This window comes from Colias philodice, chromosome 28 (assembly GCF_061535455.1).
Source record: "Colias philodice isolate Cphi_HAF_F1 chromosome 28, ilColPhil1 Martin Lab GWU primary, whole genome shotgun sequence".
Taxonomy (NCBI): domain Eukaryota; kingdom Metazoa; phylum Arthropoda; class Insecta; order Lepidoptera; family Pieridae; genus Colias; species Colias philodice.
The window spans coordinates 3,088,399-3,113,517 of NC_143113.1; the positions used below are offsets into that span (position 1 = coordinate 3,088,399).

Sequence of the window (25,119 nt, forward strand, 5' to 3'; positions counted from 1 at the left end):
TACATTTTTAACATTACTTTACCATTTTGTTTATTCCTTGATTTCAGAAAAATTGCAATATTAAGGTTATTATGTTTCTCTCCATAATACACGGGTACCACCAGATGGAAGATACCCGGTCCTTTGGGAGGCTTACGTGGGGACACAGGTCCAACACGCAGAGGCCCTTTAGAGAATTTTAATGTGTTGTGGGACACCAGCCGCAGCCTGCCCATGACTGCACTATAGAGATACAGCCCTGGGCAGTCCGCGGCCGATGCAGGACTATTGTAAAATATGGGAATTAAAAATCTGGGTTATGGAAGGAGGTGTTCAGTGGATCGGTAGGTTGGGTCAATGGGGACTATGGACGTCTGCCTTTTCAATATTAAAAATTGAAAATGATGGCAGACGGTGACTCGCCAGCTCGGTCGATGGGCTCCCAAAAAGGTTACCGAAAATGGCAACAAGGGGGCAACATCAGCTGAACGGCTAGGGGTGTAGAGAGGTGCGGCACCGGTTTCACCATCGCGGGCCCGCGGGCCCGGAGCGGTTTTCCCCGCTATTACGCCATTAGACACTTCCACCCCCGAGCATATAGCTCTGGCGGCTCCACTCTGGACGGCCAACAAAGGCAAGCCAGAGATCCTGAACCTCGTCATAGTTCACTCCGAACTGCCACCGGGACAGCCCAGAGGTGAGGACAGGGATCTCCCCCGGGAGCGCTCGGTTCCCGCGGGGTCGCTAATCCCCGACACCCCGCCACAAGGTGTCCTGCGGGTTTACTGATTGCACGGGTGGAATATCTGTTGTCACGTAGACAATAGATATTCCAACCGCGGGCGATGGGGTCGTCACATCCCTACGCCCAGGTTATTATTATTATTATTTTGTATATTTTCTATTCAATGGGAGCAGAGCCAGGACAAGTAGCTTAATAATAGGCACAAAATTGTTTCTACTTTCTTTCAACATTTAACCAACTTATCTGATTGATATTTTTAACCATATTACAAGAATAAAAAAGATTTTTAATATAAAAGACGACAATAAGTAATAATCAATGATTCAACTTTCACTTTGAAACTTGATCTATTCAAAAGTAATATCTTTTCAATTATCAGACTTAAATATTCATTTCAATGTAAATTAGATATTTATTAAGTTTATTCATGATTCTCTGAATTATAAGGTCCACATTCTTTTATTTAAGAAATGATGAGGAAGGTTCCGATATTTCCTATAGAAATTTGAGTTACACAATCCATGAATCAATACAAATTTATGGCTATGTGGATATTTATTGAAATTAATGTGTGATGAGTATTCTTAAAAAAATATTTTATATAATTATATACATAATACATACTGTTAGTGTTTACACATTAATCTTAATTTATGTTAAATCTATCAATTAAATCTGCTTTGAAATATTAATAGAAATTAGAAACTCTATGTATCACAAACAACAATTTCCAGAATATTACATACACATTTTTTGAATCAACATATTTCTTTTTCCATACAATAGTTAGTATTGACCCCATTAAAAGCCGTTATGTAACTATTTAATATTGAATGGTAGATTAGTATAAACCACATCATGATGTTATAATAATATCAAATGTACTATGTAGCTGATTCTTTCAACTATATCAAGGCATCCTTATCACTTGTATGTAAAATTAGATTACCTACGACACCAACTCTACCGAACTACAAAAAAAAATCGGAAAATTACAAAAAATATTTTTTGTTCCAGAATCTCCAAGCACTACCCAGCTGACAGGCGTTGAACGACCCAAAATTATGCTACTGTAAATATATATAGTGATCGTGATCTCGTATTAGTGTAATATAATCGCATGATAATAATCGAGTTGTGATTTGTGAAATTGGTGCAATCGTGTGTATGATAATATAGCGATGAGCTCGAACGTTAGGATGTCGGTGCCGCCGCCGCCCTTGCGGCAAATCGATTTGGACCAGGTGAGTGCTGATTTTTTAATATTTAAGTACAAATTTTTATGTGTGGTAACTAGTAAGTTAATTTATTAATGAAAATACAAAAAAAATACTTCCATTTTTTTTTTCATCTGGATCGAGTGATTGGTGGTTTTTTTATCAATTGATTGTAAAAAATAAAAATGATTGGTAAATTATTATTTAAGCATAGACATAGAGTGCATGAAGAAATTGAAATTGTAAAAAAATTACGAAGAAAAATATTGCAACTTTGTTTGCCAATTTTGTATTGTGATCCAACTTGTTATGCCTTTCTGTGTAGAATGTTTAAAAGGATATTCTGAGCTCTTTATAAAAAGTACTACGTTTCATAATTTACCTATTAAAAGAAATTGCGGGTACAGAAATGTTATACATTTATATTCGCGTATTTTAGAATGGCTATGGACATACGACCAAAAACTACTCGACCTATTTTCAAAACTCCTATCATCTACAGAAAGCTTCATTATTCCTGTATGAGCTATAGATTTTAACATAATTTTTACCGCATCAACACGAACAAAGCCGGGACCGTTGGCTAGTTCGCTATAAATGTACATCTTATATTACGTAGAATCTCTAAATATAGACGATAAACTGAATGTAGTGATGTTTATGACATGCTCAGCCCCCCTAGACAAGTGGCTTTCTATTAGCGTAAAGTTGAATAGAATAGATTATGAATGTATGAGATGGACATAATCAATCGTCGTCGTCGTCGTCGTAATCAAACGTCAATCTCATACATTCATAATCTATTCTATTGAACTTTACGCTAATAGAAAGCCACTTGTCTAGGGGGGCTGATCTTATACGCTAAGATTTTATACTCGATCGCGTATAAAACAAAATAAGAAGGTATCCTACTAATATACATATAACAAATGTGGAACAGTGAAAGTGTAGTTTATGTTTTTTATTAAATCACGCAAAACGACAGAACTTTATTTATTGTTATTACCTACATCGCCATATAAGGAGTTTCATATCGTGCAAATTTTATTTATTGTAGGTAAAAATACAATAGGTGAAAAAACTATGGTTCTAATAAAAATAATTTAAATCGATTTAACTGTTTATAAATTGAAATGGACTTGTACATGTGTCTGTTATAACATGAAAGTAACAAATATGATATGGGTAACATTACATATGTACAGCATTACATAGATAGGTGAAAGAAGGAAATCAGCAAGCCGTAGGCATAGAATACTCGTCTGCGGACGCGGTTCTACCGAATACCCGCGGCCCCGTCAATAAAGCGGCACTGCGGAACACAGTGGAGTTTAGTCGGTAGGACCCTGCACTCAGCAGGGTGAGTCCGACATAACCCAGGGCTCTTCTCCCGAGTGCCCTGGGTATGCCTAAATGCATTCTCCACTATAAAAAAAAGGCATAGAATACTTAAGGGGAGTCCTTTCAGCGAAGCGGAGTAAAATTGGTTTGCAAGATCCAATTTTCATATAAAATCATAAAAATAGGCTAAAATAAAAATCGAAAACGAATTATTTAATAATGAAATTTCTGATTTAAATAATTTTAATAATTTTTATATAATGATATGTATTTTGATGTACTGCAGAAAACGTGCTAAATTTTGGTTTTCAACTGAAGCCCTGTAAATATTAAATACATAATATTATAATATCTCAGAACTTAACGTTGCCAGTTGCCACGCGTTTTCTTGACAAGCCGACGCACTCGCGCAAACGGCGCATTGAAATACCTCGCCTTAATAGTAGCTAACGCTATCATAGGCAGACCAAAAAAATGACGAAATGTAACAATTGCCAAGCCCAATATGCGTTATGGTGAATTTTGTCCGGAATATCGCTTCTACCGAAAATAATCGGCAACAAGCTTTGTGTCCCTGTAGTGGGCTGATTATAATGAAACAACTAATTTCCATAAAAATTTCCTTTGCCTATGCGAGCGAAGCTGCTGTATTAGTAGTAACTAGTAGATACTTCTCGCTTTTTGACTCCATATGTTAATTTTTATCAAACCCCACTATCGAACACACATACTTACTTAGTAGGTAGAATAACAGATAACAACATTATAATTAAAGGGATGAATAATAAGTTGCCATAATTGATTCGCTTTATAAAAAGACTCGGGTTAATACACTGCTTGTGGGCGGTGGCCGTGTCACATTTATTTGTGTATCTCTTGAGCTCGTTTATATGGTATAATGTACGTATTATTCTATATTAATTAATACGTAGGATTGGTACTTAACATTAAATACCTTAAAATGAGTTAGTGAGCGTGGTTATGGACAAAATAAGAGATACCTAGTTATTTTGTATTCAATACAATAATGGCAATGAATACTTTCTCTATCATTTTCATATTATGTACCTAAATAGCTTAATTTCAACAAATCATTATAAATGGCTAATAAATAATTAAAATTTTACAACAAAGTAGGTAGGTACTTTAGATTTTATAGAACCTCTTTTATTAATACATACATCTACCGTCATCAAACTTTTATTTTTCTATTTTTAAATCCTAATAATAAGTTATAGGTACCTATGCTCAGAGATTTATAATGCAGCGTGTACGTACATCTGACGCGGACGGTAAGAAATGACGCATTATTACGCCAAATGTTCCGTTATGAAGTCATTAGACTATTAAAAAACTTCGTATATATAAAAGTACTAGCTGCGCCCTGCGGTTTCACCCTCGTGGCTTTGCTCCTGTTGGTCTTAGCGTGTTGATATGTAGCCTATAACCTTCCTCGACAAATGAGCTATCTAACACCGAAATAATTTTTCAAATCGGACCAATAGATCCTGAGATTAGCGCCTTCAAAAAAAACAAACTCCTCAGCTTGAATCGAGATTACTTCGGTTAAAAATCTAAATAATTTACAGAATAAACAAACTTATTATGTCACTGCTATTCAAAACATTCTCATTTTGCGAATTTTATTAAAGTTTTTCATATAATATTACTCTACATAAAAGCAGAAACAGAAGCCGTCTAATTAGGAAATAGTAATTGCATCATAAAATGAAAGTATTCGAGTTGCTTAATGTTAAAATTGAATCAATTTTAGTCGCTTCTACAAATTGATAATTACGTGCATGTCTTTATATTTTCATACTATTTCATCATTTTTATACGACTTCTAAAAAGGAGGTCAATAAGCCGATACCTAGTTTAGATTTAAAGAGAACTGTACATCAAAGTATAGTTTATGAAAATATTAACAAAATTTTGGTTAGATTCTTCTAAAACTTGTGAAAATTCAACTTTAGTTTCCCATGTAGTATTTTGTATTTATGTACATACATATTTTGGTACACCTATGTCTTATATATGTATTTTGGTGAGATATAGGATAAATGCATTCCATTTTATAAATATTACACTATTGCATCATCTATTGATTTTTGTTAACGAATAAGTAGGTGATCAGCCTTCCGTGCCAGACCTACATTTTTCCCCTCCATCTCCCGTAGGAATCGAAACCTAGATCTTTATTTAAACATCTATTTATTCCCTGTAGTTGGTTCATTTTATTAAATGCAAATAAGTGTTTTCTTTTTTTATTGGAAATTATAGTAAGGAAATTATAGCCCAACCCTGTTCTTAGCCTATATAAACGATTTGTGCGAGTTATCTCTGACACAAGGTGAAATAGTAACTTTTGCTGATGACACAGTCCTACTTTTCTGTGGTAACACGTGGCAGGAGGCTGTATCTCACGCCCAGAATGGCTATAATACTGTTTGTAAATGGCTATATAGCCATATACTTACACTTAACACAGATAAGACCAAGCTAATGGCCTTTCATATACGAAACAGTAATTTAGGTGCGCAGTCTTTTCTAATAAAATCACATTGTTGTCTCGATTTTAATAGTTCCACCTGTTCTTGTCCAACACTTCAATTTACTAAATCTATAAAGTATCTCGGTGTTGTGTTGGACGACAGGTTAAACTTTCAAGAACACATTGAATTGTTGTCGGGTAGGGTACGCAAACTCATTTATATATTTAAGTGCCTGAGAGGTGTTGCGGATAAAAATGTTATTAAATCTGTGTATTTTGCGCTCTGCCAATCCCTCCTTTCATATTGTATAACTTCTTGGGGAGGAGCTCCAAAAACATTTATATTAAAATTAGAAAGAGCCCAGAGAGCTATTCTTAAGGTTGGATCTCACCTACCCTTTTATCATCCGACTACCGCCCTCTACGAAAAATGTGATGTTTTAACAGTTCGTCAACTCTTTGTTCTTCACACAATTCTTAAACAGCACAATTTTCTTCTATATGATTCTCAAAAATTTAAAAATATGCGTCGGTTAGACAGAATATGTGATCAATTTACTCCTAACACTTCATTCGCGCGTCGTTTCTTTTGTTTTCAGGGCAGTCACTTATATAATAAGTTAAACGGTAAATTATCTATTTATCCCATGACGACAAGTGCTTGCAAATTAATAACCTCTAAATGGCTCAGAAGTCTGGATTATGATTCTACTGAGAAATTAATACGTTGCGCAAATCTGAAGATTTAATTTTGTAGCAAATTCATATATGCACACACACACACATACACATACACACTCACACGCACGCACACACACACACTCACACACACAGTCATACATACACTCAACCACATGCCTACTCTTATATATACTACACATATAGGGTTATATATTGTTAAATTCGTAATTTTTTCTTATTTTTTTGTTTATTTACTTCAAATACATAATATGTAAATCTTCTAATTGATGTACTTCGCAAAATTGAAGCGGTTCGAATTGGGGAGTGCCTGGCGATCTGCACTACAGGCTACGGCCTATCGCAGACACCAGTCCTCTTGGTTTATGTTTACTTGTAGTTGTACTTTTTGTTAATGTAGTTATAAGTTTGAGGAAAATAAACGATTTATTTATTTATTATTTATTTATTTATAGTACTCGTCTCTGTAGTATTAAAAAGTAGTAAGTAGTAATACGATATCGGTAAATATTGAAACTGGAAAAATGTTTATAAATATTTGTTTATGTGTATCTTTATTATTAGTAGCAAGTCCGACAGACTCCATAAATATATAATTTGTTTGTTTAAATAATAATTACGTAAAATATTAAAATAAATAAAAGTAATCACCCATCATAAATAACATTAATTATAATTTGAAATTGCATATTGTTATTGCCATATATTTACCGTCTAGAATCTAGATTAAAACAAGAAAGAGAACTCTAAGCTTTATAATTAAATTGTTCTAACCTGCAATCAATCCAGACGACAATAAGTTATGTTCGTACTTATATGGCTATGGAATAATTAATAATATATTTAAATGAATCGCAAAATGTGTTGGTAAGCGCATAACTTGAGAACGGCTGAACCGATTTCGATAATTCTTTTTTTATTATATTCCTTGAAGGACGAGGATGGTTCTTATGTAGAGAAAACGTAAACATGTACCACGGGCGAAGCCGGGGCGGACCGCTAGTTAATAATATAAACAATTAGATCATTTTAATAATCCTATAAAAAAATTACTCTAAGTGATGAGTTACATAATTCGCGGCGCGGGATAAGAATTTTTTTTACCTTTATCCTTTACCTCAGATTGGTTACCTGGAAGAAATCGGAGGTGAGCGATTAGGTCGCCTTTTGAACCTATATAAATAGTTGAAGCCACGCAGGTGAAACCGCGGAGCGCAGCTAGTTATTATATTATTATAAATCCATACGAATCTTCTCAAGATATCTGTCTCAGACACCTGGTCACGTGCCATGCCTTGCGACTAAACAGGGACCCACGTCTCTCGCTACCTGGCTGTGAATTATAATGGACCTTGATCGATATAGAGATGTGACGACTGTCTGTATTAGAAGATCTGTAATGTTTTGTTTTAAACAGACTTAAAATAATGAGAAGGTTCTCAATTCGACTGTTTTTTTTGGTCTAAATTGTCGAAACGGGTGAACTGATCTTGATAAAAGTAGGTTCTTCCTGACGTGTAGTCCCACTTCGTTCACTTGGGTCTTGTTCTGAGACTGTGCTGTTATTACAGTAAAGCCAAACATATTTACAAATACATATATGTTTAGAAAAAAAAACTATAAACGCCTATACTCAATAAAAAAAATTTAATGCACCTTTGTTGCTGTCTCCAACTGTATAACGCGTTTCATTAAAGAAAGAATCTTCAATGGCGGCCAAAGCTGACACTGACATATGGTAGGGTCAGTAAAAAAGAAAATATAATAATGTAAACGGATAATTATTTTATAAATTATTTCAAATTGTTTATTGACAAACTTTTTTGTTATGGTATTTGTGTATTTATGTACATATGAATTATCATATTTACGTATACAGAATGCAACAAAATCCCCATAATACTTGTAATGAGCCCATAGAACTGAACAACTTTTCCCAAAGAACATATTTTGTCAAATTCCAATAAAACATTATTTACTATTGCAAATACATAATAGTCGTTGTAAATTTATGATAAATACTATTATAGGGAAAATCAAATACATTTTAGTGATTTTACTTTTCCCTATTTTTTTTTTGCGTGCCGTACGGCCGTGTGTAAGCGAGACGGAATGATTAGCGCCGCCATTTAAGATTCATTTCTTTAATGAAATGATCTATATATTTAATTACGCAATTTTTAAAAGAGTTAAAACATAGGAGTATAAATTGCCAAAAAATATAATAACAAATATTATTTTAGTACCAAACAATTCAATTCATCTTAAAATAATCTCTACTATAAAACCAATCTCGATCCAATAAATCAGTTTTCATTTGCATTCGCAAAACAATGAAAACCGCGCTAACAGCTTTTTAACAATGTTTAATTGTTTCAAACAAAAAGTTACAGTTACGACCATTAACGGTGTTCAGTAACAAATTTGAGATACATGAACCGTTGTGTGAATTTGTATGTTCGTGTCGTGAAACGGAATAATTGTAGGAAAAACTTATTATTGTAGGAGTTCTGTATTACGTAGATTTGATAACTAGCTAATTCACGGTTACCTCCACCTTTCTCCTTAAGACCGTTTTTATCCCATCCCATTCCCCTCTATGGTAGGCAACACCCATAACGTATGTTATGACTTATGGACGTCTATGGGCGACGCACTTTGCCATCAACATCGACCATTGCGTCTGCTCGTTTAAATCTTATTAAAATAATGAAATATCCAGATCGTTCCCAATTAAGCTGAATAATAACTAATCTTTAACAATTTACACATTTATACATATTTTAATGCCTTTACATGACTAAGCACTTTTATCTTACCTGCTTTATGTTTCTTGATTTCGAAATAGTCATATAAAAATATCATTAGCAAATCGCAATCAGGAAGTAGCATCAATTGCACTCTTGCGCATAGAAGAGCACGTAAATCTATCGGTCTTGTGCGTGATTTCTTTCCGGTGGTATTGATTTCTCAACAGAAGAGTACATAATATCAGATGAACATATGTGCATAATACATATAACATTGTAATTTGCAAAGATAGGTAAATACGGTTTATGTCTGTAAATCAACAAAATCTATACTAATATTATGAAGCGGAAGAGTTTGTTTGTTTGTGCTACGTGCTAATCTCGGGAACTACTGGTCCGATTTGAAAAATTATTTCGGTGTTAGATAGCCCATTTATCGAGGAAGGCTATAGGCTATTATATCGTCTCGCTAAGACCAACAGGAGCGGAGCACTGCGGGTAAAACCGCGGAGCACTTCTAGTAAAGAATAGTTTGGATTTTTTTAATGAAGCACACCATTCACTAGAAACTATGAATTACATAATCAAGAAATCGAGATATCAGAAATCACTTAAAACGCAGTGATGAATAAATTGTTATTGTCTAGTGTCTAGACTCTATAGACTAAACATTTTGAAGCGTAGTGAAAATTGTGTCAATGAAGTAAATATATATTATGTACTAGATGACCCATTTTTCATTGTTGCTCCTTGCTGCACCTATTGTTCGTAGCGTGATGTTATAACATAGCCTTTCTCGGTAAATTTACTATCCAACATAACAATTTTTGAATTTAAATACATACACAGTTCCTGAGATAAGCTCGTTCACTTATTTTAAGCAAGTAATAAAATATCGATTTTTCCTACACGAAAATTCTAAATTTAACTATTAGTCATGAACATCATGGTTTACAATCAATACGACTGATGGCCCACATGTTTGGTATAATTTTTCATTGAATATTTTACTTCAGTTCAAAGTCCTACCTTCACTTTCGTCAAAGGCTGAAGGCAGAGGAGGGTTATTCTTTACGCAAAAGATTCAGTGGGATAAATCATATTTCTTGCCAAAGGAATGAAGAATTAAAAAAAAATTAAACTTGCAAAATAATTAATATTTGTGACATTTTGATAGGATCAATCGTGGGACCCGCTACATAACAAGTAATTGGTAATCTTACAAAAAACGAACTTACATCGTCATCAAACACAAATGAATATTTACGTCCATTTCGTAAGAACACAGAAGTCCACAGAAGAGCTGAGAAGAATTTTATAGATGCTCTTGAATTATTAAAGCATGTCTATTATTACTACTATTCATATAGGTATTGGACAAATAAATCAGAACTGTTAAATTACTATGCATTTTGATAAATCGCTTGATTTTTCTTCATTCAGTCGCTTTCATTCAGAACAGAACCATTATGTGAATACAATGTGGGCACAATTCAATTTCTAGCAATTTGTATATGGTGCGTCCGCGATGGATCCCGTTGTGTGACCGAGCCGTGTCACTCGTTTGATGTATTACGTATGGTTTGTCGGTTTGATGGAGATATATTGTGGCTCTATAATGAGGCTTTAGTATGTTTATTATAGTATAGTAGCTTTGCCTGCTTTGCCTCGCGGTTTCACCCGCATTGCTCCGCTGTTGGTCTTAGCGTGATGATATGTCATAGCCTATAAGCCTTTCACGATAAATGGGCTATCTAACACCAAAATAATTTTTCACATCGGACCAGTAGTTCCTGAGATTAGCGCGTTCAAACAAACTCTTCAGCTTTATAATATTAGTATAGACTATAGATATACCATGAAAGGAAAGGAGTCGCGTCATGGAGTAAGGCGATGAATTTGGTATCTTTGAATCTTGCAAAAGAAGTTTAACTTGTGACACGTGGACTCGGCACACACGCTCTTTTTAGAAGAACATTGGCTTTCTTTGTTGTCGGGTTTGAATTGAATGGGGGTGAAATAGGGGATGGAATTTGTATGGGGAATAAGTGGCTTGAGATAACGAGGTGTGTACGCTAGTTAGACTGCGGGTAGGAAGTACCTTATAAGTACTGTGAAGGGCTTGATGATTTTCAAATGTCTCACTTTGAAAAAGGAAAAAATACAAGCTATAGCTACTGTTTAAATTCTGATTTAAGATCGAACTACACTTATGAAACTAGAGTACAGACGTCCAGGCATGAGCGCAGATACTTTAGCCGTAAGGCTAACAAAAGTAATGTCTGGCGGGCCGCGGGGCACAGAAGGCTGATCCAACTTAACCGTAAAGAAAATCGATCAATGAATACATCTACTCCATAGTCCACAAGTAGACGCGAGAATTTTCACTACACATGAAACTTACAACATGGCCTCATGTTAATTGCAAGCAATTGATAGCTCAGTATGAAACCTAGAAAACCTATAAAAAACCTAGTTGATAAAAAACACGGAAATAGGAATACCTACGCACCATTGCAACAATAGAACACTACGTATATATAGGTTTAATACTTTTTATTAGGGATGTAACGATACCGATACCGATACCGATATATCGGCAAGCCGATATATCGGTATCGCCGATAATAAATCAACCGATACCGATATTTTTTTATTAAATTCTTTCTTTTCTTTTATGTTTTTGCATTGTATTCATTCATATTGTTTTATTTCTGTTTCTGTAATAGTGTTAAGGAAGAGCGGATCCTCCTGACACAAGCATTTTATTTGCTTACTATACTCTGTCCATTATATTTTTTGCTTTTTGACAGCTTCACGCCTATGTAGGATTGTATTGTCTATGTTAAAATGTCATACAAATAATTATCGTACTTCATGGGCAGGTCCCGCCCACTTAGTGATGTCTACACAGAATTATTCAATGATGGGTCGATAGATTATAATAATCGATAGAAATACTCTGTAAAATATATCCGATACAGAAAAACTCTTCTATTATGTTATATAATTTAACCGTAAAGACAACCAAATTGTAAGATAGAAACCAATAAATAATAAAATATTAGTTTAGTTTAGTTTTAACATACAATGCATAGATATGTGGTCACATTATAACATATCTTATTAGTACGTTTACGTTGTAATTATTATTCACGTACCTGATTCGATTTATGATAATATTTTGAATTTATAATTGAAATGGTATCACAATCGATAATCTTTTGAACATCACTTCTGGTATCACCCGTCGAGCTGTCAAAAAGCAATTCTTATAGTGGACAGACTATAGGAGTGTTCCAATCACAAAGTTTATGTAAAGGAAAGAAATAAATAATTTTGAATTTTTTTAATTTTTAACGTGATAACGTTTTTAAAATCGTTTTAGTCGGGTGACATGTTCATAAACTTGTGTCACACCAAAACCTCACGAGCGCGATCGCAGGTATAACGAGAGAGAGACGGACCGATCTCTCGTTTCATCTCGAGCGCTGCCACTGCATTATGTTATCACGTAAACATCTCGATCGTAAACCTACTTTACAAACAACCAATTTTTTTGATATCAAATAATTCAAAAACCCGCGCCCAATGAACGATGCGGGAGGCCGCCCGTGCGTGCGCACTTTGTTTTCTGAAAAAACTCTACCAATAGTAAACTTTTATTAGGTACTGATTGTATGTGTATTACTTAAAGTTTAACTGACTTCGTAAAATAATAATACTAAAATAAATGGTTTTGTTGTTTTTTGATTTGGCATTTTTATTTAAAAGAATACGATTAACAGTTGTCTCTGTTAAATGTTGGTAACTTTTTATGCATAATTCACTATTTATTTTTCTACCAAGCCATCGATATCGGTATCGGTATCGGTATCGGTATCGCCGATACATTACTACAAATATCGGTATCGGTATCGTATCGGCAAAATCATGTATCGTTACATCCCTACTTTTTATGTTTTTTTTTTTTTTAATATTTGAGTGCTGTATGAATCGAGTAATCCAATTTTAAAAATCTAGTGTAGTGTACAAATAAAAGTTAAGTCGTTTCGAACGTTTTGTATCGAGTTTCCATACTGTTCTATATGTATATTGTATACTATGTCGATAAGCTCTAAGCTTACTGCATTGCATCGGGAGTAGCTTTTATAGCGCTCTTTTGTTTATCTTAAATGTCGACATGACTGCACATGTTTGTACGATAAAATGCTTTAATACTATAGTATTAGGATATAGTTTGCAATGATTTCGTTTAAATGTTTTCGTATTTGAGATTTTGTACGAATAAATTCAAAACTTTTATTTTTATATTCACAATGTTATGTAATCTAATCCATATTCATAAGTATTTCACACAGCTACACGTTAAATACTGCAATGTCAGATAATTATAATTTATAATTAGTATAAGATTGTTTCATGTTTTTGAAGATTATTTAAATATCCTTTTCATACTTACATAATAAAGTTAAAATTGCAATACGATTAAGATTTTTTTTGAAGTGAAACTTCTTTATCGGGGTTGGAAAAAAATTTAGTGTAACATTTTTTCGTTACGCGCCATCTTTTTCTTATCCCTACCACGCGTGATTCGACGTATTTCTGTAAAGTTGCATATAGTAAATTATTTTTTGAAAAATAAGGTCATAAGTAAAGAAGTTTCACTTCTTACGTGTGTACACTAGTACACGCACACATTTTTTTTTTAATATAACGATTAATCATTCGATACTAGTAACTCGGCTAAAGGTTAAAGTACTTAAAAAGTATGGGATACCTGAAAATTTTTGTTTGAAATTTGTTTACGTATGGATTGCTTTAACCCGGTTACGGGTTTGATGCATAGCAGATTTGTAATTAATGATTGCTTACTCATTTAGACAATATTCGCGTATTCGTAGATTCATCATTAACAGCCCATGTTTGTCCACTGCTGGACATAGGCCTCAGTATTCGTAGATTGATTATATTAATTATTAATATCTATTTGTCTCTCACGAAACTTCTTGATTCGAACCGAAATTTACGTCTTACTACAAAGTCTATATTTATTTAAAACTAGCGGTCCGCCCCGGCTTCGCCCGTGGTACATGTTTACGTTTTCTCTACATAAGAACCATCCTCGTACTTCAAGGAATATAATAAAAAAAGAATTAAGTATCGAAATCGGTTCAGCCGTTCTCGAGTTATGCGCTTACCAACACATTTTGCGATTCATTTTTATATTATTTAAAATGTCGATTCCTACATCCTTAGGAATGAAGGAATTTTGTAGCAATCGAAGTTTAATTGAATAAATCAAGCCGCTACTCTAATATATTGTTTGATATAATACGTATAATCAATTGTCATACTAGCTTCAACCTAACACTTTGTTTGTAGATACCAAGATAAACAGCCTTTCAGCCTATACATTTATTTCAGACTAGCTCTCCGCCCGCGTTTTCGAAGAAAAACCCGTTCCCGTAGGATTTCCAGGATAAAACATATCCTATGTCCTTTCTCGGGTATCAAAATATCTCTATACCAAATTTCATGCAAATTGGTTCAGTAGTTAAGGCGTGATTGAGTAACAGACAGACAGACAGAGTTACTTTCGCTATAATATTAGTATGGATAACAGTCGTATTTGCGTATAAATACAAAAATAACCATCGATCAACCATAATAAACTTCGCGTTCATAACGGTAGTAGGATTTTTACTCTGTAGAACGTTAAATCTCTTTGTCTCGTGGAACACCTGTCGTTTGAACGCCAGGGATCAAGCCTCCAATCGTGTCGGATTTCTGAAGCAACGAACTGGTGACCTGTGATACCGGTTAAATCTCTATAGTCGCTTAATATAGGAGGAAAGAAGATATTCGATGCTTTAGAGTAGTAGCACTCTTAAAGATGGCTATTATAAAAATGATTAAATGTAGTAAATAAAACTCACTCAATAATATAAACTCATGAAATTATTGTAGGTATTGTTACCGATCCTTGATAAATATACAAAGTTTGAATTAAATCTGTCTGTTTAGATTTGTTTGGTTCAAAATCGAGTCTAAAGGCATACATACAGGTGAAACAATAAAAGCATGTTAAGTGACATATCACACTAGCGGATTGCGAGCGGTTTCAAAGCGGAGCGGGTGCGCAACGAATACGTTGCGGTTGCGCAGCGAATTCGTTGCGGACGCGTGGCAGATGCGCAACGTTTACGTCGCAGTCATGTACACTCATTAACAAAATGGAATCCGTGCTGGTTGTTACTTATAACTTGTGATAGTATAATAATTATGAGATCATTATTTTTTACGAGTTTCATAACATGTTAATGTTTAGGGTATTGTTTTATCTATTAAATCTTGGTCGAAATGCAATCAGATAACTTAATTGCTCATTAAGAAAGTTCATTAGTGAAATAAATGTTAAAGCTCCTTAACTAAAACAGGGCTATCTTATTATTAGATAAATAGCAGTGAATAGAAAATTTTATCAAGCAACCAGCAACTCACTATCACTTTGCTCATAATTAGGTTCACAAAATCTCTTTATAACATACGTTGCTATGGGAGAGATTATACTGGTCAGTCGTTACATACTTTTGGAATGTATGGTACATTCTAAAAGTCCTAGTAATTCAATTTTATAGCACCTTTTTTTAACAACTCCAGTTGTTATTACATCTTTAGTTAACTGTTAAGTAAGTGCATTTCCACAGTACGGTTAAAAAATTGAGTGCTACAGAAACGATGGAAATATTGAATGGAAGTTAGGCAAGGCGGAAGGGCTGGCTTTTGTGCGAGAGTATACAAAATGACGCGTCCGCAACGAATTCGCTGCGCAACCGCGGCGTGTTCGTTGCGCGCCCGCAACGTATTCGTTGCGCACCCGCTCCGCTTTGAAACCGCTCGCAATCCGCTAGTGTGATATGGCACTTAAAAGACGCGGATCCAAACAATGCAGCAGGAAATTATTTCTAGTCTTTTAAAAATATTTTTATTTTAATCGAAGTTCCCGAAAAAGTTTATCATGTTGTAGATTTTGGAGTGGTAACTACCTCCTCCCAGGAGCGTCAATGACCATTTAAGTAGAAAAAACTACTCTATCTTACGAAGGAAAGTAACAATAGCATTTTTATTGAAGATTCGCTATTATAATAGTTCAACTGTTCAAGCAATAACTGCATTTGAATTTATTCAAGGCGAAATCGTTAGTCGCAGCGTAGGCAATCGTGATCGTCTCGCAGTCGGAGGTTGGTAAATTGCATCGCTATGAGCGTGACCTATATACACACTGAAGACTAGACTGCCAAGTAAATAAAACCTAGATATAGTATGGGATAAAGAAAGAAAATAAATACGTATTTACATTTTCATGTGTGTTTTTGAAGTGAAACAAAACTTCAAACTTTAAAAATGTAAAATTTCAATTTCGCATCATGGCAACACAGTCACGTCATGGAGTAAAGCTACATATTTTTGTATATTTGAATCTTACCAAAGAAGTTTCGCTTCTGACACGTGTGCTCGGCACACACGCATTTTATTTTTTTGATGAGCTGGTTTTATCGGAAAATATAGAGTTGAAATATAAAAATTAGGTAGGTATCTACTTTCGGACTGTCTAGACTGAGGATTGAAAGTAAGTTAGGATTTCAATCCTTGATTAAAAGTTATTCGTCGAATATATTTCGTAACAGAATCATTTTAAAAGGATCCGATTTTTATTATTTATTATACTTTATTTGATGGATAAGTTTTAACGAAGGATTAAAATAATTTGGAAAATCCAAAAGTGCACGCCTCATAATTTTTTTTTAATAAATATTTATTAATTATTATTTTTGTTTATTTAATAACAATTAAACCACATCGAATCAGACCCTGAAAAATGAAAGGGTTCTATTCCTGAGCATACTCAAGCGTAAGAGAAAAAAAAAAGACTCGATTAGTAAAGTATTTCGGTCGCTATCGTGTTAACAAGAAAAAGGATCCGCACATACAGACACACGGACGTCCAAGACAGAACTTTTTTAAACTGTTTTTTAACTAGTTTAAATAACAAAAATGACATCAAAAATATCATGAACGTTAAAAATAGTGTTTTTTCTTAATATGTGTGTTGGTTAGGGAGCCAGAAGCAGATTTTATGACCAAGTTCCTCTCAAGCGGTAATTAGTAAAATGCATCAGAGTATAGTATTATAAAGCCTCGTGAACGTCAGCTGGAGCTCGGTTGGGGGGATGAGCGGCTGTAGCCTCCCACGCACGTAGGAAAAAAAAATACATTCATTCATTTCCTCTCAGCTAAAAATTTGTCAAATTGTAGCTAACCCAATATCTCAACGAAAAAAAATAATCAGCTGGTTACAGCATGGTGTATTATACGTCAGCTGGTGGCTCGAACATGAAAAAAAAAATATTATTTTCCGTGATTTCCTCTCAAACAAAAATTTACCTGATGATAGCTTATATGTAACTGTGGATAAATATATAAGTCAGCTGGCTGTATCTTGGTGGAAAAACCGTCAGCTGATACTTTGAAACTTATTACATAGGAGTTAGACAGAAGCATCTATTGCCAATTTATATGCATCAGCTGACTAGATTTTCCTCAACTTATTGCTAGCTGATTCTTTTATTTATCGCATCAATATATTTTTAACACTCTCACTCACAAATTTTCATCTGAGAGGAAATGACGATATCTTTATGGAGTTTCTTGCCGGTTCTTCTCCATAGATACTGCTTTCCGAATCGGTGGTAAATTTAAAGAATGTAATGACGATTCAAAAGTGCTTCTGTAAGAAGTCTAATTGAATAAATAAATGTTTGAGTTTGAGTTTGAGTTTAATTATTCGACATTACGCTTCAATATAAGAGTTGAGTTGAAATAAACATTCAGTATCAATATTTTTGAAACGAATAAGTATGTAATCAAATAATTTTATATATTTAAATAATTAAATAATCAATTAGCAATAAATGAACTAGTTACTCGATAAATAATATTTATTATATAAACTTGATAAAAAATTATAATGAGATTTATTCGTTTTCGCTCTGGCTTGAGTCACTTTCCTCTCTTTCCGATTCATTATCAGAGTCGATAAATACCAACGATGTAAGTTTTGCTCCATAGTTGCTCTTTCAAATCATTTTACTATAACAATTTAATTTTACAAAATATGTAAGTAACGCGACAACCCTCCATGGGTTTTTATCTTCCATATATTCCTTAATGCTGTAATAGGCTCTCTGAACTCATACGTTTTTTACATAATTTTTAAATTTAGCACTACTAAACTCTTTAATACTATGAGGAATTCTGTTGTAAAAAAGTATACCTTGGCCCATAAATTAATTTTTAACTTTAGCTAACCGGTAAAATGGCATTTCAATTTTATTTCTGTTCCTTGTGCCATAACGGTGTCTTATCTCCTACTCTTGTGTGTAAGTCTGCGTTTTTGTGTACATATAAAATATTATTAAATATATACTGTGATGGTACAGTGAGGATACCAGTATTCTTAAAGAGATCTCTTAGTGAGTCCCTAGCACGTAAATTATAATATATAGAGCGTATGGCTCTTTTCTGTAATATAAATATAGTTTCTATATCTGCAGCCCTGCCCCATAGCAGAATTCCATAGGACATAATGCTATGAAAGTAGCTAAAATAAACCAATCTAGCCGTGTCTTCATCGGTGAGATGCCTTATTCTTCGAACTGCATATGCAGCTGAACTAAGCTTAGCAGCGGTGGTGGCAACATGGGCCCCCCATTGTAGCTTCTCATCTAGTGTCAAACCAATCACAAGAAAAACAGTGGAATCCACAGGGTATAATACCTCCCCGTTTAAAATAATATCCCTTTTCACCTTTTTTACATTTGGAAGGATAAATTCTACACAATTTGTTTTTTTTTTTGCATTTAATAATAAATTATTAGCAGTGAACCAATTGGATATGCGTAAAAGAGCAGAGTTTATTATATTGTTTTTTTTTATCGAGTAACTAGTTCATTTATTGCTAATTGATTATTTAATTATTTAAATACTTATATAAAATTATTTGATTACATACTTATTCGTTTCAAAAATATTGATACAGTAGAACTCCAATTATCCGAATTAATGGGGACCGGGACCCATTCGGATAATCAAATATTCGGATAATCGGATTTTTTTTTTTAATTTGAAATTGGAGAGAATAAAAGCTACGTTTTGATATTGCACTATATTTTTATTGAATTAAATGAAAGAAACATGAAATTTTCACATGTTTTAAATATATAAATAAAATGTACCTACTTATGTACAAGTTTAGAAATAAAAATCATTGTTTTTTAAACATCTCAAGTCAGTGTAGGCACAACAAGTCAAGTCAAGACTTGATGCGCAAACACTGGCTTCGCGGGGGGAAGAATAATAGCGCACTTTGACTTTTTTTGGACAATTTTTTGTGATTCGGATAATCGGCGATTCGGATAGTCGGCGTTCGGATAATTGGAGTTCTACTGTACTGAATGTTTATTTCAACTCAACTCTTATATTGAAGCGTAATGTCGAATAATTAAAGATATCGTCATTTCCTCTCAGATGAAAATTTGTGAGTGAGAGTGTTAAAAATATATTGATGCGATAAATAAAAGAATCAGCTAGCAATAAGTTGAGGAAAATCTAGTCAGCTGATGCATATAAATTGGCAATAGATGCTTCTGTCTAACTCCTATGTAATAAGTTTCAAAGTATCAGCTGACGGTTTTTCCACCTAGATACAGCCAGCTGACATATATATTTATCCACAGTTACATATAAGCTATCATCAGGTAAATTTTTGTTTGAGAGGAAATCACGGAAAATAATATTTTTTTTTTCATGTTCGAGCCACCAGCTGACGTATAATACACCATGCTGTAACCAGCTGATTATTTTTTTTCGTTGAGATATTGGGTTAGCTACAATTTGACAAATTTTTAGCTGAGAGGAAATGAATGAATGTATTTTTTTTTCCTACGTGCGTGGGAGGCTACAACCGCTCACCCCCCCAACCGAGCGCCAGCTGACGTTCACGAGGCTTTATAATACTATACTCTGATGCTTCTGACGAATTATCTCTTGAGAGGAAATAATGAACCCAATTTGCACCTGGCTCCCTAACTATGTGTATGTATTATCTTACAAGTGCAATGTATGATACATAAAGACATTTTAAGTTTGAAAAATCAGATGTTTTGCGCGAAGTGACAGTAGTACCCACCTCAACGCTTCGCTTATGAGGCGTGCAATATCGGGTCTCAAACAATCAAAACGTTATTTAATGTGTTATTTTCATAATTGCATACAGTCTACAGCTTATTAATTACTACTGCTTATTAATTGAAGTAAATTTGTTTGTGTTAAATAGCGATTTTGTTAATTAGACAACATACTACAATAAAAAGAAAGTAGCCATTTAACTATGTAATTAACTAATAGATAATTCCACATAGGTATTCTAATGGAATTTTGATCATTAAGAAATGCTTTGGGATATCATTAAATGGTTCTGAGTTGAATAATTTCACTGAATGCTAAACAATATAATATAATTACATTTTATGTATTTATGTACATATTTGCCTATATGCCATTCAAAATTCAAAAAAATTCAAAATTCTTTATTTGGAACAATAAAAACACAGATACAAAAAAAAACTTTATGAACGATGGCACCTATAAAAGCTTAAAAAAGCTGTGGCACAGGTGCCAACGCCCGCCTCCATACATTAGAAGTTCCAGTGACTAACATTTTTACAGTAATAATTCCAAAAGAAAAACACAAGTAAACAATAAAAGTAAGTAAGACGATTATACAAATTTAAAAAGACATAAATGTGCAGGTGTGTATATGTATATGTGAGAGTGTGAGATTGTATGTGTGTGTGTGTGTATATGTGAGAGCGAGATTATGTAAGTTGTGTAAAGGTGTGTGAGGAATGTAGAAGTTTAGATGGTGGTTTTAATAATTTCTTCAGTTTTTTCATAGGAGAGGGATAAAAGCCATTTAAGGAGTATTGTCTTTAGCTTATGGTGACAAAGTGGGTAAATATTAAGGACCCGATTAATTTTATTGTAGATACAAGAACTAATGAAAGGATAGTGGCGACTAGCTACTGCTGTTCTTCGAAATTTAATAACACAAACCCTGTCGTTTCTGCGCCTAGAATTTATGAAGTCTGAGTCATACACGGTATCTGAGTGCTTCCTCAAAACAACTTTGAGAATAAACAATTGTCTTACGGTAGGAACTTGGCAAAGGGCATATAATTCGGTGGTTGGATAGCGGAGAGGTTTGTTAACGAGAGCCTTGAGGATAGCCCGTTGGGCTCGTTCCAGTCGTATCATCAACGATTTGACACAACCTCCCCAGGATGTTATGCAATAAGAGGTAACCGACTGAATCAATGCATAGTAAACATTTTTTAAGTAACACAAATCTAGGACTCCTCTGAGGCGTTTAAACACATATGCTAGTTTTCTGATTTTAGAGCATACAGTATCAATCTGTTGCTTCCACGAGAACGTTTGGTCAATTGTGACACCCAGATATCTCAAGCTAGTGGCCCTTTCAAGACTCATACAATTGCATTGAACACAAGGGTCGGTCTTGAGACAATCGTGGGCGGATATGTTGAAACTTGAGGGGGGCAAAGAAGAAAGTTTGGGGGCAAAAGTTATGTATTTACTTTTAACAATATTTAGAGTAAGAAGGTTTTGTCGGAGCCACTCTTGAATAATATTTAGGGCATTTTCAGCGACACTACGAACCTCCTCCCAAGTTCGGGCATGGATAATCAAAGCAGTATCATCGGCATACGAAATTATTTGACAGTTGTTGAGAGACATGTTACATAGATCATTTATGTAGATGAGAAACAGGGTAGGTCCTAAAACGCTACCCTGTGGTACGCCAAAAGTAACTGGTGCAAGCTCACTAAGAATATCATTAATAACTACACACTGCGTACGTTCAGAAAGATAACTTGTAAAAATATCCAGAACAGAGCCTCGAATACCACAGCGTTCCAATTTAGATAAAAGAATAGAGATAGAGACAGTGTCAAATGCTTTAGAAAGGTCCAAAAAAAGAGTAACAGATTTCATTTTTTGTTCAAAATTATTAATAATGCTATTAGTCAAAGATAACAATGCATCTTCTGTGGATAGGCCACGTCTAAAACCGAATTGGTTTTTTGAAAGTACATTATTAGAGTTCAGAAAAGTAAGGAGCCTATTATTTAGCACTTTTTCGAAGATTTTAGAAATAGCTGAAAGCACAGATATTGGGCGGTAATTAGAGACACCATCTCTATCTCCACTCTTGAAGATCGGGTGGACAACAGCTCTCTTAAAAACAGTTGGAAATATGCCTTTTGAGATAGAAAGGTTAAAAACGTGACATAGAATAGGGACGAGTACATGCCTCGCAGATTTAAGGACAGATGTGGGTATCCCATCCCAGCCAACAGCACATTTGTCTTTAAGATTGCAAATAATTTTATGGATTTCTTCATTTTCGATACTCAACAGTACCATCGAGTTTACAGAAGATTGTGAAGGGTTTTGTGAAAAAGCCTCAGGGGTATTATAATAATTTGAGGAAGCATTCCGAGTACCGTGAATAATTTTATAAGCCATATCTTTACCCACATTAGCAAAATAATTATTGACTGCATTGACAGATAATTTTGGACAGGTGAACTGATTTAGTAAATTACTTGCATTAGATTCCTTGCTTTTTATACCGGACAGCTCCTTGATAACATTCCATGCGGCCTTGGGATTATTCCTGATCTTCTGAAACTTGTTATGTTCGTATTCACGTTTGATTCTCTTTAAGAGCTTATTACAGAAGGTTCGGTAACGAAGAAAAATTAATTTGTTGAGATCATCTTCTGGATTTTTCTTAAGTTTACGGTGCAGTTTATCTCTGTGGCGAATACATTTCAGAAGTCCAGGTGTAATCCAAGGCTTTATTATACGTTTTCTAGAGGGGACATGAATAGTACGTTTATGAGAGCTTATTGTGGAGGATAGGATGTTTACTAACTTGGATGCAGACTCTTCTGGGTCTGTGGAAACTAGTACAGAGGAAAAATCGGTATTTTCAAGGGCATTTACAACTGAGGGAATATCAATACGAGAATTAACAATAGTATTTTTATTCGGTTGTGCAATTTTTGTATGAATAAAACATAGAACGGGGGTATGGTCAGTAAACGTCGTATCAAGGACCAACGTAGTGGCTGTAAAAAGTGTACGAAGCATCACATGATCAAGACAATTGTCTTCACGTGTTGGAAAAAGATGAGCAGGAAGCAATGCGTGTGATGCTAACAAATTAAGGTAGTCATCCGTTGAAGAGTCGGTTTTATTTGAGATTATATTTATATTGAGATCACCAATAACCACAATACTCTTGTTTATTTTAATAGAAAGAAGTACGCTTTCTAAGCTAGATAGGAACGGTTCGAGATTCTTGAAAGATGGCGAACGATACAACGCGACTACAGCCAGAGAATTATGAAATTCAAGAATAACACAATTTGCATCATTGAGCGTAGGTAATGTTACTTTACATTTTAGACCAACTCGAACATAAGTGACCACCCCCTCGTTTTGGTTAGTAAAGTTTGATTGATGAAAGTCGTAACCTGGAAGAAGTGGAATAAATGGAGCTTTACTTAACCAGCACTCTGACAGAACGAGGATATCCAGCTGATATCCAAGTCTATGCAAGAGAGTTTGAAGAAGGGTAAAATTGCAGTTTATGCTTCGTATATTGACATGTAAGATTTTAAAGTCTGTAGCAATATTTTTTACGTAAGAAATGCTGTCCTCAGGTTGACAAATGTGGGATTCAGACACAGAAATATTTTCGATGTCATCATTAATAGAGTTAAAATCAGTCATGTTTTTGACAGTAAATAACACGGGTATAGAAACTGAAAATAACTAAAGAAAATAAATTTTGAATTCATAGTGAATGAAAAGGATGTTTTGTGTGTGTATAGACGTATGTGTAGAGTGTGTATGTAATGTAAGTGGTGGGAAAAAGATATCACGTAAATTTCAATATCATATACAGAGAAAATTACAAAATAACTAAAATAATACAATAATAATTTACATAAATCCTTAACAACTAACACTGCGGCAATATCTGCCAGTAGTCATATTATTATGTCTTGTTTCACTTTTGCAATATCCAATTCCGAAATGCCATGCGCGATAAATGGGCTATCTAACAGCGAAATATTTTTTCAAATCGGACCAGACGTTCCTGAGATTAGCGCGTGTAGACAAACAAACTCTTGAGCTTTATAATATTAGTATAGATTAACAAACAAATCATTCCTCTTTACAATATTAGTATCTATAGTTGGCTTATATAGGTTATCATTTTGACACAGCCCAGTGTTTGTATACATAACATATAACACTAAAGTGAACTAGAATTCGGGGTCAATGTCATCGGTATAGGTGGAAATCGATTTATTGGAGTTTAATTAATTCTACGCTAGCCGTGTGTCGATAACGTCTAGACTTCAGACTATGCTTCACACAGAACAATAAAAACAAATAGAAGTGCAATAATGTCATAATTAGTATGAAAACCAGTGTCGCCAAACCCACACATTTAAACCGATAGTTATACAGTACACTACAAGTAAACTATGCCTTTGATTGGACTGCTTAATTTGAGTGAAAACTGACTTAGGTTATAAATTCAGCATTTCAATATGTACCCTAACGCACCATGTTACGGTTTATTTTAGTATAACATCTCTAGGTATATTAGCTGTTTTGTTTCTCATTGCACAGAAATTCCAAATTCGAAAACATTCAGCTACTCCACAA

At 34.2% G+C, this 25,119-nt stretch overlaps 1 protein-coding gene across 4 annotated transcripts in view; it reads left to right on the forward strand.

The window, feature by feature from the left end:
* Cul1 (cullin 1) overlaps positions 1-25,119 on the forward strand; it is a 65,418-nt gene that overhangs the window by 4,265 nt on the left and 36,034 nt on the right. For all 4 annotated transcript variants that reach the window (XM_089712174.1, XM_089712175.1, XM_089712173.1 and 1 more), the window contains exon 2: positions 1,742-1,968. In XM_089712174.1, the coding sequence (XP_089568300.1) occupies positions 1,906-1,968 (63 nt within the window). In that variant the 5' untranslated portion in view covers positions 1,742-1,905. The remainder of the gene's footprint in view (positions 1-1,741; positions 1,969-25,119) is intronic.